Raw genomic sequence first — 11884 nt, 5'->3', positions numbered from 1 at the left:
TTTACGAGAAAGCTACAGAGAAATATTGGGCTTCCTCTGATTGGCTGCGCTGGAGGCCAGATGCAAATGCTGCTAATTTTAAATTAGCATAGGCGTAAACACACCTGCCGCCACTGTTTGCTATTTATCATTTCACGTGCAGTCCATATAAAAATAGATCTAGCACTAGATTTTCCAAGATTCCTAGATGATTGCGTTTTTTTTCTTCTTCTGTGTTTGTATGCAAACGGGGATAATTTATGTGCATATCTGAGAGGATGGAGAGGTGAAGGCATAATTTCACGCGTTCTGTATGTCGATGGATTTTTGGCTTCTGCATGGGACTCTACATACACACGGTCATACTGGTCCATGTCTACATCCAAACAGCGAGACATGAATTATACACAATTATACAAGAGACATGTTAGTGAACTAAATTATGCAAAGATATGTGTTAGCATGTTTTGTGACTGAAAAGAGGTCATAGGCTCATGGTGTAGAGGCAAATCCCTAAAGATTTTTTTTTTGTTTGACCTCCAAAACTTTGGGAGATAGAAAAAAATAATGGCAAAATACAAATATTAGCACTTCACGCATCACTGAGGAGAGAGGATTTCAACTGAAATGTTTCTTAACTGAACAAAAAGCAGACTGAGAGTTCTGGAAGGTCGGACACTGGTGTTTACATATTAAATTCCCTATTTCACTCACTCACTCGCTTTTCCACCGAGAGGCTGTTTGTTTCTGACCCGTGAACACCAAAGTGTGTGTATGAGAGTGAGTGTGTGTTTTTGTTCAATTGCCTCTACAGCATGTAAAATGAATGAGTGTCTGGAGAGACGCTAGGAAATGAGATGAGAGTGTGTGAGTGTGTGAAAAAGAGATGGGCATTCGTAACAGTGCTTAAGACATTTCTGTGAGTGAGACACTGTGAAAGCTGCAAGGATCGGGTAGATACTGATAAAAACAAAACACTGTGATGGAGTGAGAGATGAAAAAGAGACAAAAAAACTAAGCAAAGTGTTGTAAAGGTACAAAAAACGCACGCATGAGAGCTTCCTGCTTTGTGATGTCACTCAAGTGTCCCTCTGTGATCGCTTGTCGGCTGTTCTTCAGCAGTGAAGTCCATGCTTGAGCGCCACGCAACTTGGGGAGGTTTCCTACCATTTCACGCACATCGAGAGCGACCGGCACACACACATACACACAGTGTAGTGTTCGGAAAAGGGACAGAGGGAAGGAAATCTGAGAGGAATCCACGTAGTCTTTTTCATTCCTCCTCTCCACTTCTCCCTCTCCATCCTCTCGCACACGGAGCAGACGGGGTTAGGTAATGAAAAAAAGAGTCAGAATACCTTACAAAAACAAGTTCTTATTGCGTTTGCTTCGCTCTCATTCTCTCAGACTTTGTAGTAGATATTGGCAGGGCTCTGGGGTGGCATTTCCTGCACTATGTAGACGGGGTGCCCATAGTCTCCACTCACTTTCTCATAGTGTGGACAGTAGTTATTCTCTGTTGTCCGCAGGGGGATGATGATGTCACTCGGTTCTGAGCCAGCCTGGGCGGCTCCTTTGGGCGTGGCCAGAGTGCTGAGTGACAGGGCAGTCCCGCCCCTGGGCTGCGAGTGCTTGCGTGTTCTCTTGCGAAGCTTGAGGAGCAAGACGATGAGGATGATGATGATGAGGAGAAAGATGACACAGCCGGCTCCAATGGCAGCAAAGAGAGCTGGTTTAGAGCCAAAAATCCCTTCCACTGAACCAGGACTGCTGTTATCCTGGTTTCTCGTGTCTGAGAGGAAAAAAGAAAAGATTATGAATGGCGCACACTCGTTTCTTTTTCGTTGTAAATTATCGTTAAGCATGATGTTAGCAACACACGCTCTGATTATCTCTGTTGTCTGAGGCAAAGATAACAGACCGTGGCTGTAGAAACAAACCTTTGTGTTTGTTAGCATTGGCACTGAGCAACTATTAAAGTAAATAAAACTTGCTGCTGTGTTTATTGTTGAGTTGCCAGCTGAAACAGCTACCGATGACTCCTGCAGCTAAATAGGCATTACGATTACACATTTTTGCTTGACAATAAAATCCATGTTGTCAAGTATATTTAACAGCAGTATGAAGCTGAGCAACACACCCAGACTACAATAATCCTTCCAAACGGTAGTCCAGCATGTACAAAACTGTTAGCGCTGCAAACCAGCTGTGTATTTCAATGGCCAACAAACTCAATTTAAGCAGAATTCATAGTTTAATAGTAGGGACTAGTCATCCTTAGTAAGGTTAACTCTCTATACTACCGTTCAAAAGTCTGGGGTCAGTACAATTTTTGTTAATGTTTTGAAATAATGCTTACTAAGGCTGCATTTATTTGATCAAAAATAGTCAACACAACAATATTGTGAAATATTATTACAATTAAAACTATTTTAATATATTTTAAAATGTAGTTTATTCCTGTGATGTCAAAGTTGAATTTTCAGCATCATTACTCCTTACTGTCTTCAGTGTCCCTTCAGAAATCATTCCAATATTCTGATTTGCTGCTCAAGAAACATTTAGTATTATTATCAATGTTGAAAACAGTTTTCTGCTCAATATTTTTGTGGAAAATCAAAACAAAATCTGAATCTTTCACTATAAGATCAATAACATGCAAATAGAAAATAGTGAATTTCCATTTTATGCTGATTTTAACTATTAAACATGCCATGCATTCTGGTTTATGTATCTCTTATGTAAGCACGCCTAATGGAATCAGTTGATCCTGGACCTTGCTTAATTATAGTATACCAATCAGTCGACTAGTTGTTCAGATAACCCACCGACTAGCCCATTTTAAGATGTAATAGCAGTTCATGTCTGAGTGTCCTCTCAGAGCAAAAGAATCTGACCTCAAGAATCTGTGTGGTGTGATCACTGCAGAGATGCAGCATGAGTCCCTCTGTTCTTTCTTAATGATTCTGTCTCTCTGTTTCTCTCTTTCTTTCTCTCCTAATGAAGTTTAGACCTCCCGTAGGTTAATGGCTGCTAGGACGTGATAAAGACATGCTACATTAACTCCTGTCTCTCTCTCTTGCACACACACAGCTGCCTGAGGGAGGCAGTAGCTCTGCATTGCTGTATTTCATCTGCTGGTTTTCTTGGTGAAATTGACTGTGGTAGATCTTCACTGCTGAACTCAGATCAGTTTGTAGGAAAACACCATCATGTTTCCAAAGCAACTGGAGTAAAAACAGATGATTTGTGTTTCCTCACCTTTGCCGGGCATTATGGATCCGTTCCCATCTACGTCTCCTTGGCCTCGATCTGTCTTGCGGGAAGGGCTGGTTGTGGGCTCCTTGATCTCATTGTCCTGGTGCCGGTCTGGGAGGTCCGTTAAATCTGGATCTGGTGCATTTGGATCTGAAACATACAATCACATACATAACAAATTAAGAACAAAAAACATTCAAGGAAATCAATTTCAGTAAAGCATATGTTTGAGCATATGTCCTTTATATTTCGAAATTTCCAGTTTCTGCTGACGAGACAGGCACCTTAGAGTAAAGTACAAATCCTAGATACAGAAACTAACTTGGATCATGTTCAACTGCAATCTAATTGGTGGTTAATGAGTCAGCTGACTTAATCATTCACCAAATGGGGCTTAAATGACTTTACCTTTGGACACGCTGAAGATAAAGATGGTATGTGGGTGTGAGTGTGTGTAACTCACCTTGGCCCACTTTCATGATGATCTTCATGGATCTCATGCTACAAACTCCACCTTCTCTGTTTTCCAACCCTTCCTGTGTTCCATTAGAAGTTGCTAGAGAGAGAGAGAGAGAGAGAGAGGGGGTTTTGTGATTGTCGGGGGGAATTAGGTTTAGATTTATAGGACTTTTGATTGGAGTTCTTGCTGCAAACCAAAGCAGGAAAAGGAAACCCTAATTTACCTCTATAAATCACACGCAAAACACAAGCACATGCAAACATTCATATACACAGTCTTTGGCTAAGGAAATGCTCGTTCTGCCCTTAAATCAGACATTGCAACCTAATATTACCTTAGAAACAACCAAAAACAAACTAACGTTTGTGTGTGCGTCTCAGAATATGGACAAGATGAAAAAAGTGCCAGCGTATTCTCCTGTTACTAGTCCCTATGATAGTAATCTGATCTCATGGGAATTCACAAACACACACACACACACACACACACACACAGCCATGCAGTAAGAAAAGCCATGTGTATGAATTTTCTCTTTTCTTGCATAGGTCCAGAAGCCTAGACGATTTCAACAGAATGATCCTTTTGAGTTTGAACGATCAGAGCCACAGAAAAGCCTAAAATTTGCCACAATGTACTAAAGGCCCTGTTGCGTCTCTGCTATGTGTCTGAGAAAGAGATAAGGGTGAGAAAGTGAGTTTGCCCTGAAAAAGAGACACACCCATATGTACAAAATGCCCAAACACACACTCCCATTATGTAGTTAAATAAACCGATATTGTCACATCAGGTGATCCACCATCATTCAATTTAGCCCCCAATTACACTCGCACAAGTTCACGCGCACACACATACACATTATTAGCTTCCATTAGTTTGTGCTCATTAGGAGGTGTGAGTGAGAAGTGCTGAGAGTGCATGTGTGTATGTGTAAGCACTAATGAAGAACTACACAACAGGCAAGATAAGAAAATATGCCTTTTCACTAAAACGCACACACATTCACAGCCATCACACAAATTATGATGAATCCTCACTAGTTTTGTTACTTTCAAATTAGGAATGGGTTTTTTTTCCTGAATTTATTCACACTTCAAACAAACAAGATCATTTTTAATTAAGAAGTGTTTCCTGTTTTATTGCTAAAGTTAATCAAGGAATAATATAAAGACAAAAGTTGCGTCCCATTTCGCACACACATGCATTTTGTAGTAGCAGCGTATGTACTGTGTTCGCACCGATAAACGGAGTAAGGCTTAGTGCACTACGGGTGTCTGTTTTAACTAAACATTCTAAAGCTAAAAGCAATTTATCATGTGCATTTAAAACATCATTTCCTTCAAATGGAACAGCAAAGAAGGTCCCCTGTCTACAACTAAAAGAGTTGAAACGGCAAATAAAAAAAAGAAAGCTGTGATGATAATTTAAAATATAGTTGCCACTTACGACAGTCCAAAATGACAAATTACATCTTAGCAAACCGTAATATCCGTTTTGCAAACAAATGACCAGTTCACTTTAATAAGTCTTTCATAGACGATCTTGCTTGTGAGTAAGCCAATTGAATCAGAATCATTAGTTCTGAGTGAATCGAGAGCCATTACGTATATTGCAACAAACTCCCTCACTGAACTGAAAATTATGTTTCAGTTGTGTATGGCTGATTTGAAATGAACCATGAACCATTACTTGTACAAGAACAAAAAAGCAAACATAAATATTCTTTCAAAACAGAGTGATATTTATAATGGAAAACATACAATCAGGTGACTGATTCTGTGATTTGTCAGCTAAAAAAAATCATCAGTCATTTAACTTAAATATTTAATTCTCTAAAAATGTTTGGCTACCTCGTTTTTTTTTTTGTTTGGAACATGCAAATACTCACTTTCCTGCTTACAAGTCCTTTCCATTTCAACATTACCATCACTTAAAGAGCAAGTTTTTTTTTTTTTTTGTCTAATTGTCATTCTTCGGCCCAATATTGGCTTTATGAAACTTTAGAGCAGCAGTATGGATCCTTGTTAGGAAAGAGCTGCGATAGACTCCAGTGAGGGAGAAAGGCCAGGGCACTGTGATTGTGAATGGTCCTTTGTGGGCGTGTATGGGGGAGGGGTGATGTGTGTGGTTGCTAGGAGCTGCTATGATGTCATGGAGATTGAGATGTATGGCAGTAGGCAGAGTGCCAGTCTCCTTACGGTAGCGCCATGCCAACCTGTCACCGCGCCAACCACGGAATAGCATCACACGGTGCTGCTCTACACACACTCACACGCACACACCATCCTGACTCCAGCACACTCTCACTCCAGGCTAAAACACAACAGACATTCCAGACAGGCAGGGTAATCCCACCCTGTGTACTGTTAGCAATGGGATGGATTGGCTATGAAGCATTTTTGCGGCCACATTCTGTTGTCACTACATCACTGCTGGATTCTAAATGGTCAGAACATTTAGGTCTTAATAGTTTCCTGCCTCTGTGCACTAAAAAAAAAAAAATTCTGCATATATTGAATTAGACTTTTCATTTCTAGTCAGACAGATGTCAAAATAAATTCCAAGAAGTTCAAAATAATTACTGAGAACACAGCAGGTCTTTCTAAAAAGAATATACCGTAAACACAACACACAAATCCCCAATGACCACGCTGGGAGATTAACGTGATTTAGATTTAAAACAAGGTGTAAACACACACAAAAAAAATGTGAAGGGGCTGGGGATTTACCATCTGCCTCTATGTTTGTGTTTGTTTTTGAGAGAGAGCGAGACAAAGAATGAAATATTCAGTCTTGTCACAATAAATATAGTGTTGCCCCAGTTAGCATCTCTTATTGACTGACATATAGTGTGTGTGTCCTTTTTGTGTGTGTGTGTGTGTGTGTGTGTGTGTGTGTATCAGTGTTTGTTTGTAGCTGTACGCTCATTCTTCTGCCACCATGGAGCCATCTCATGCCTGCCTCATCTTTTCTCAAACAAGCACACAATCCCTGAAGTAGAAAAACACAGTATTATTAAAGTATTTTTGGGCAATATTTTCAACTCATAGTCTTTAGAAATAGTGATAAACCAATATATCCACCAGGCTGATTAAATGGCTGATATATGGGCCATTTTGAGTGAAATTTTGTGTTCATATTAATACTATAATAATTGAATGACAGCAAATAATATGTGTATATTAATAATAATAATAAATCAAAATAAATTAAATTAAATAATTATATATATATATATATATATATAATTTTTTTTTTATTATTATTTATTTTATTTATTTTTTTATTAAAGGGGTGGTTCCGTGTTTTTTTTCTAGGCTTGGTTGTTTATGGGGCGCAGTATAACATGTCTTAATACTTCTTTTTTTTTTAAAAACAATAAATACCTTTATTCCACACCGCTGTCTCCACTGTCCTTTGAACGGCTCGTTTGCTTCCTGATTCTATGAAGCCCATCCCTCCGAAAAACGCAATGGTCTTAGATTGGTTAGATGGCCAAATGTAGTTTGTAGTTCTGCAACAGCTCTCTCTCTTTCGTAATGACTGCGACGTGGCCTCGCCCACTTTGTTGCGTGTTCGCGGGGGCAGTGTTTGTTAATAGCAAGGGTTTATGATGTCACCAACCCGGGAAGAAGCTTGTTTTAGTCCAAACCGGCTGTTTTTGTAGGCAATAAACTGCCATAACTTTAAAAGACAATATCTCCGTTGGCATTGAACTTTCAGCGCTGTAACTTTGCAGATACTGTTTATGCTAAAGCAGCAACATTACACACTAACTAAAGTTAAAAAAGTGAAATCGCATGCAACCACCCCTTTAAAGTATAAATAAAATAGAATAAGATAGAAAGCATCAGTAACAAGCAACAACAGCCAAAATTTAAACGGTAAGAGGAAATGAGAAGGAAATAATAGTTTTTTGTAATGTTAGTATTATTTTATAATTATTATCATCATCATCGACTCTTAAATCATTGTATGGAATTTTATTATTATTATTATCATCATTAGTTGTAATATTAATAATAATAATAATAAATAATTCAAAACAGTGGCTTGGAAAATCATAGTCAATCTCCCTATTTTTAAAATATTACAAATGAAGAGTAGTTCCGTTTCAATATTCAGCTGCATGTCTTGGGTTTTCGATATCTTTCGACCATATTTTCAAATATGATCATCCAGCTGTTAAATCAACACGACAGGCCCTGATTGAGCTGAAGTTCTCCCATCACGTCTCACAGAATGTGAGAATCCAAACCTCAATGAACACACTTCAAATGTTTACAACCACAGCTGAGTCAGGCTTTCAAAAAGAATATTTTTTTTTTTACATTTTGTAACATTTTACTTTTCAGTCAGCAGAGCCCAGTGCTGTTTCCCTCGAGTCTCTGATTGATGAGTAACTGAAACAAAGAGCAGAAGGAAAAGACGCTTCGCTGAGTGAGTTAGCCACAGTAGCCAACAGCTCCGGGCTGAACCTTCAGGGAAAAGACCACTGCACTCACAGAAAGATCTGAAAAACAGCTTTGTGCGAGACAGACAGACAATGTATAATGTAGCTGCTAAAGGTTTTCAAGCTTTTGGTGGGTGAGCATGTGTTTGTCTGTGAGATTTGGGTCAGTGTTCATTCTAATGCAGTCGACATAACAGAGAGCTAGTGACAGGTCACTCCAACACACACACACACGTACACAACTCATCAGATCAGACACAGCTAGATTAGATCCTCTTTTGCTTCCAAAAGCTCATCCAATCAGATCACTGCACTGCTCCAGCATAACGGCCGACCTTTAAATCCGCAGGACGAGCAGCTCATTGGGAGTGTGTGTGTGTTGTGGAAGAAAATTAAAATGCAATAACCATCCAACCTCACAGACTTCCCTGTGCTTTTACATCTACATAGAGACATGCGAAACGTGTACATAGAGACGTGCTTAATGCGAAAACAAAATTTAAAAAAAATAAAAATAAATTGTCATCTCTGCTAACCGGTTCAGAGTGAGTGTGTTTGTCTGAGTGGGCACATCATGGTGTGTGTGTTTTAGGGGTCTTGTTTGTTATCTTCAACAAAGCTTATATTGTTCCAGTAGAAAATCCTTCTAAATGAACCAACACACTCATGAGGTTTGAGGAAGGGAGGAATGAAACAAGAGGAGGCTCAGCCTGCTGTTCCCCTCTCTCTCTCTCTCGCTCTCTCTCTCTCTCTCTCTCTCTCTCTCTGCATGGATCACTGGATTGATGGAATTCAACACTTCTATCATGTAACCACTCACTCCTTTCTTTCAGTTTGTTTCTTTCTTTCGTCCTGTTTGTTTATTGTTTATTTGATCACTTCTTTCTGTTTATTTATTCCTTTATTCCCTTGTATTGCTTCTTTCTTTAAATTTCCTTTCCCTCATTCTTTTGTTTTTCCCTTCCAGTTTTTCTTTTTCTCTTTCTTTCTTTCTTTCTTTCTTTCCTGCTTCTTTATTCTTTTTGTCGAGGTCTTCCTTTCTTTCTTGGGTTTCCTTACTTCCTGCTTCTTTCTTTGTTACTATCCTTCCTGTTTGTCTTTTTTTATTTCTTTCCTCTTTTGTGGTTTCATTTAGTCTTTTGTTTGTTCTTTCTTTCTTTCTTTCTTTCTTTCTTTCTTTCTTTCTTTCTTTCTTTCTTTCTTTCTTTCTTTCTTTCTTTCTTTCTTTCTTTCTTTCTTTCTTTCGTAAACACTGCCACCCATTCACTCAAATTACCTGTAAGTGGAGAAAATGACCAGCACATTCTGTTAGAAGATGGCTATCTGTGTTCTCGCAAATTAGACCATTTCAAAACACTAGCACAAACCATTATTCCTATTATATTCTAGAGACTATATTAAAAGCATTTCTGGGTAAAGCGTTTGTGACTAATGAAGCAAAGGGGAAAGCAGAGTGTGTGTGTGTGTGTTCTCAACGGCAGTGTGTTCTCCACTCCTCTTTTTTGTGTGTTTTTTTCCAGATCTCCCAGAACTCAACATGTTCAGGAGCACGTTTCATTCAGATCCTGACCTTGAAGACCCGCTTGCCCTTGTCATATTTTAACCTGTCAGAAAGAGAACAGAGACTGAACACAATGGGAATGTAATTCAATGTCAATTAGTCTCTGTTCTGATGTGGCTCACATACTCGCATCCCCGTCTCTAACACACACCCAGACAAACACTCATTACGTGCGTTAGCTCCATGGGTAGTGTGACCATCATGCATCACTGACCTTCATCGCCCACTGGGACATCCGCATGGGCATCACTACAGCAACAGTGACCATTACTACAGCAACCACATCCATACACACACTGATCGTAAGACAGAGTGACATCATACACACACAGCAGAAATCTTGCTCGGTTTGGTGCACGCACCTGGTGCTCGATGTCCCATAAGACAAAGAAAGATGAACTCCCTGTCTTATTGCTTTCTTTCTCAGTCTCTTTCCTTTTCGCTCTCATTCGCTTCTGCCTCAAAGGGGAGAAAAAGTTGTTTCGCTGACTATGTCTTTTTGTACTAGAATTTGCCAAAGAGGTCAGATATACCACAAGAACAGAACTGAATATTCAGCCAGTGTTTGTCTGCTAGGCACCACAAAAGTGTGTTTGTATGTTGCTCTTGTGTATGAAGTATTGAGAATGAATGTTTGCAGTAAGTACTCTATAATTTAAAAAGCAGTTTATTATTTATTATTCAGTTGACCTCACATTTGCACGTTAACAATGCCTATTCAGAGTTCTGAAACTTGGCCGTCTCAGTCATGGTGAGGTAACACAGAGGAAGCAGGATAGATACTATTATTCCAAACACCAGAATACCTAATGATAAGAGTAAAATGTGGGAAAGTCTGCCAAACCTTGTGCTATTCCTGGCTGTGTATAGCTCCCACCACTCTGCAGAACACAAGATCTTTCCTACAGAAGATCCCAATGTTAGAAAGTTAATATATATATTGGGATCTGTAGGAAAGATTTTCTGTTCTGCAGAGTGGTGGGTGTTATACCTATCTACCCTTTAAGACTTCTGTGGGTTGCTTGTAGTAATTATATATATATATATGACTACAAAGCAACCCACACAAGACTTAAAGGGTTAGTTCACCTAACATTTTGATCCATAATTGAATCACCCTCAAGCCATCCTCCTAAGTGTATATGACTTTCTTCTTTCAGCCAAACACAATCAAATTTATAGTAAAAACATATCCTGGCTCTTCCAAGCTTTATAACGGGAGTGAATGGTACCTTAGATTTTGAAGCCCCCAAAAAAAGTGCATCCATCCAACATAAAAGTAATCCATATGACTCCAGGGGGTTAATAAAGGCCTTCTGAAACGAAGTGATGTGTTTTCGTAAGAAAAAAAATCCATATTTATTACTTTAATTAATTTTAAAGGATTTGTTTTCTTACAAAAACTCATCGCTTCACTTCATAAGGCCTGTATTAACCCCCATGGATTACTTTGATAATTGATGGATGCACGTTTTTGGGCTTCAAAATCTAAGGTACCATTCACTTCCATTATAAAGCTTGGAAGAGTCAGGATATTTTTTTATATAACTCCGATTGTGTTTGGCTGAAAGAAGACAGTCATATACACCTAGGATGGCTTGAGAGTGATTCAATTATGGGATAATTTTCATTTTGGGGTGAATTAACCCTTTAAAGACACATCAGCAAAAAAGACCCAATTGTAAAAGTTAAAGAGAAAGACAAATTATTAATTATAAAAATTGATTAATATAAGTTACATTTTATTACATTAAAACCAAAAAATGTAAGTGGACCTCAGGAGAAGAATTATGTAAGTAAATAGACAAATACATGTAATGTGGCCCCAACCCTCCAGGGTGTTACTAAAATCTTTAAAAAAAAAATAGCTTTACCCTGCAACAATAAAAAATGAATCAAAGATGTTTTTTTTTTTTTTATATTTAATATAAAAGTATTTGTTAGTATTTGTTGTGAAATTGAGTGAATATCCAAAAAGCAAAAGATCAATCCTATAAAACAATTTTACTATGGTAAAACAACAGTGTAACATAACTATATCTACAAGTGTTACAAATTTAAAATATACTTTAGACTCTGCTTGCAATAGCAGGTCAAACATTTCAGAGAGCAGAATCTATCAGGCTGCGTGGATATTGGATTGTTATTCAATAGTGCTTTGCAATAGGAGCTATAT

The 11884-nt window shown here is 38.5% G+C and overlaps 1 protein-coding gene across 1 annotated transcript in view; it reads right to left on the bottom strand.

The window, feature by feature from the left end:
• The window catches only part of efnb1 (ephrin-B1), a 37584-nt gene continuing 25700 nt past the window's right edge, over positions 1-11884 (bottom strand). The window contains exons 3-5 of the mRNA XM_079814098.1: positions 3701-3793; positions 3241-3387; positions 1-1771 (exon numbers count right to left, since the gene is read on the bottom strand). Of these exons, the coding sequence (XP_079670224.1) occupies positions 1383-1771; positions 3241-3387; positions 3701-3793 (629 nt within the window). The 3' untranslated portion in view covers positions 1-1382. The remainder of the gene's footprint in view (positions 1772-3240; positions 3388-3700; positions 3794-11884) is intronic.

The sequence above is a fragment of the Gobio gobio genome (genome assembly GCF_949357685.1).
Source record: "Gobio gobio genome assembly, chromosome: 4".
Classification (NCBI taxonomy): domain Eukaryota; kingdom Metazoa; phylum Chordata; class Actinopteri; order Cypriniformes; family Gobionidae; genus Gobio; species Gobio gobio.
Note: the sequence above shows the minus strand (reverse complement) of the source record. Positions and strands in the feature narration are given on the sequence as shown.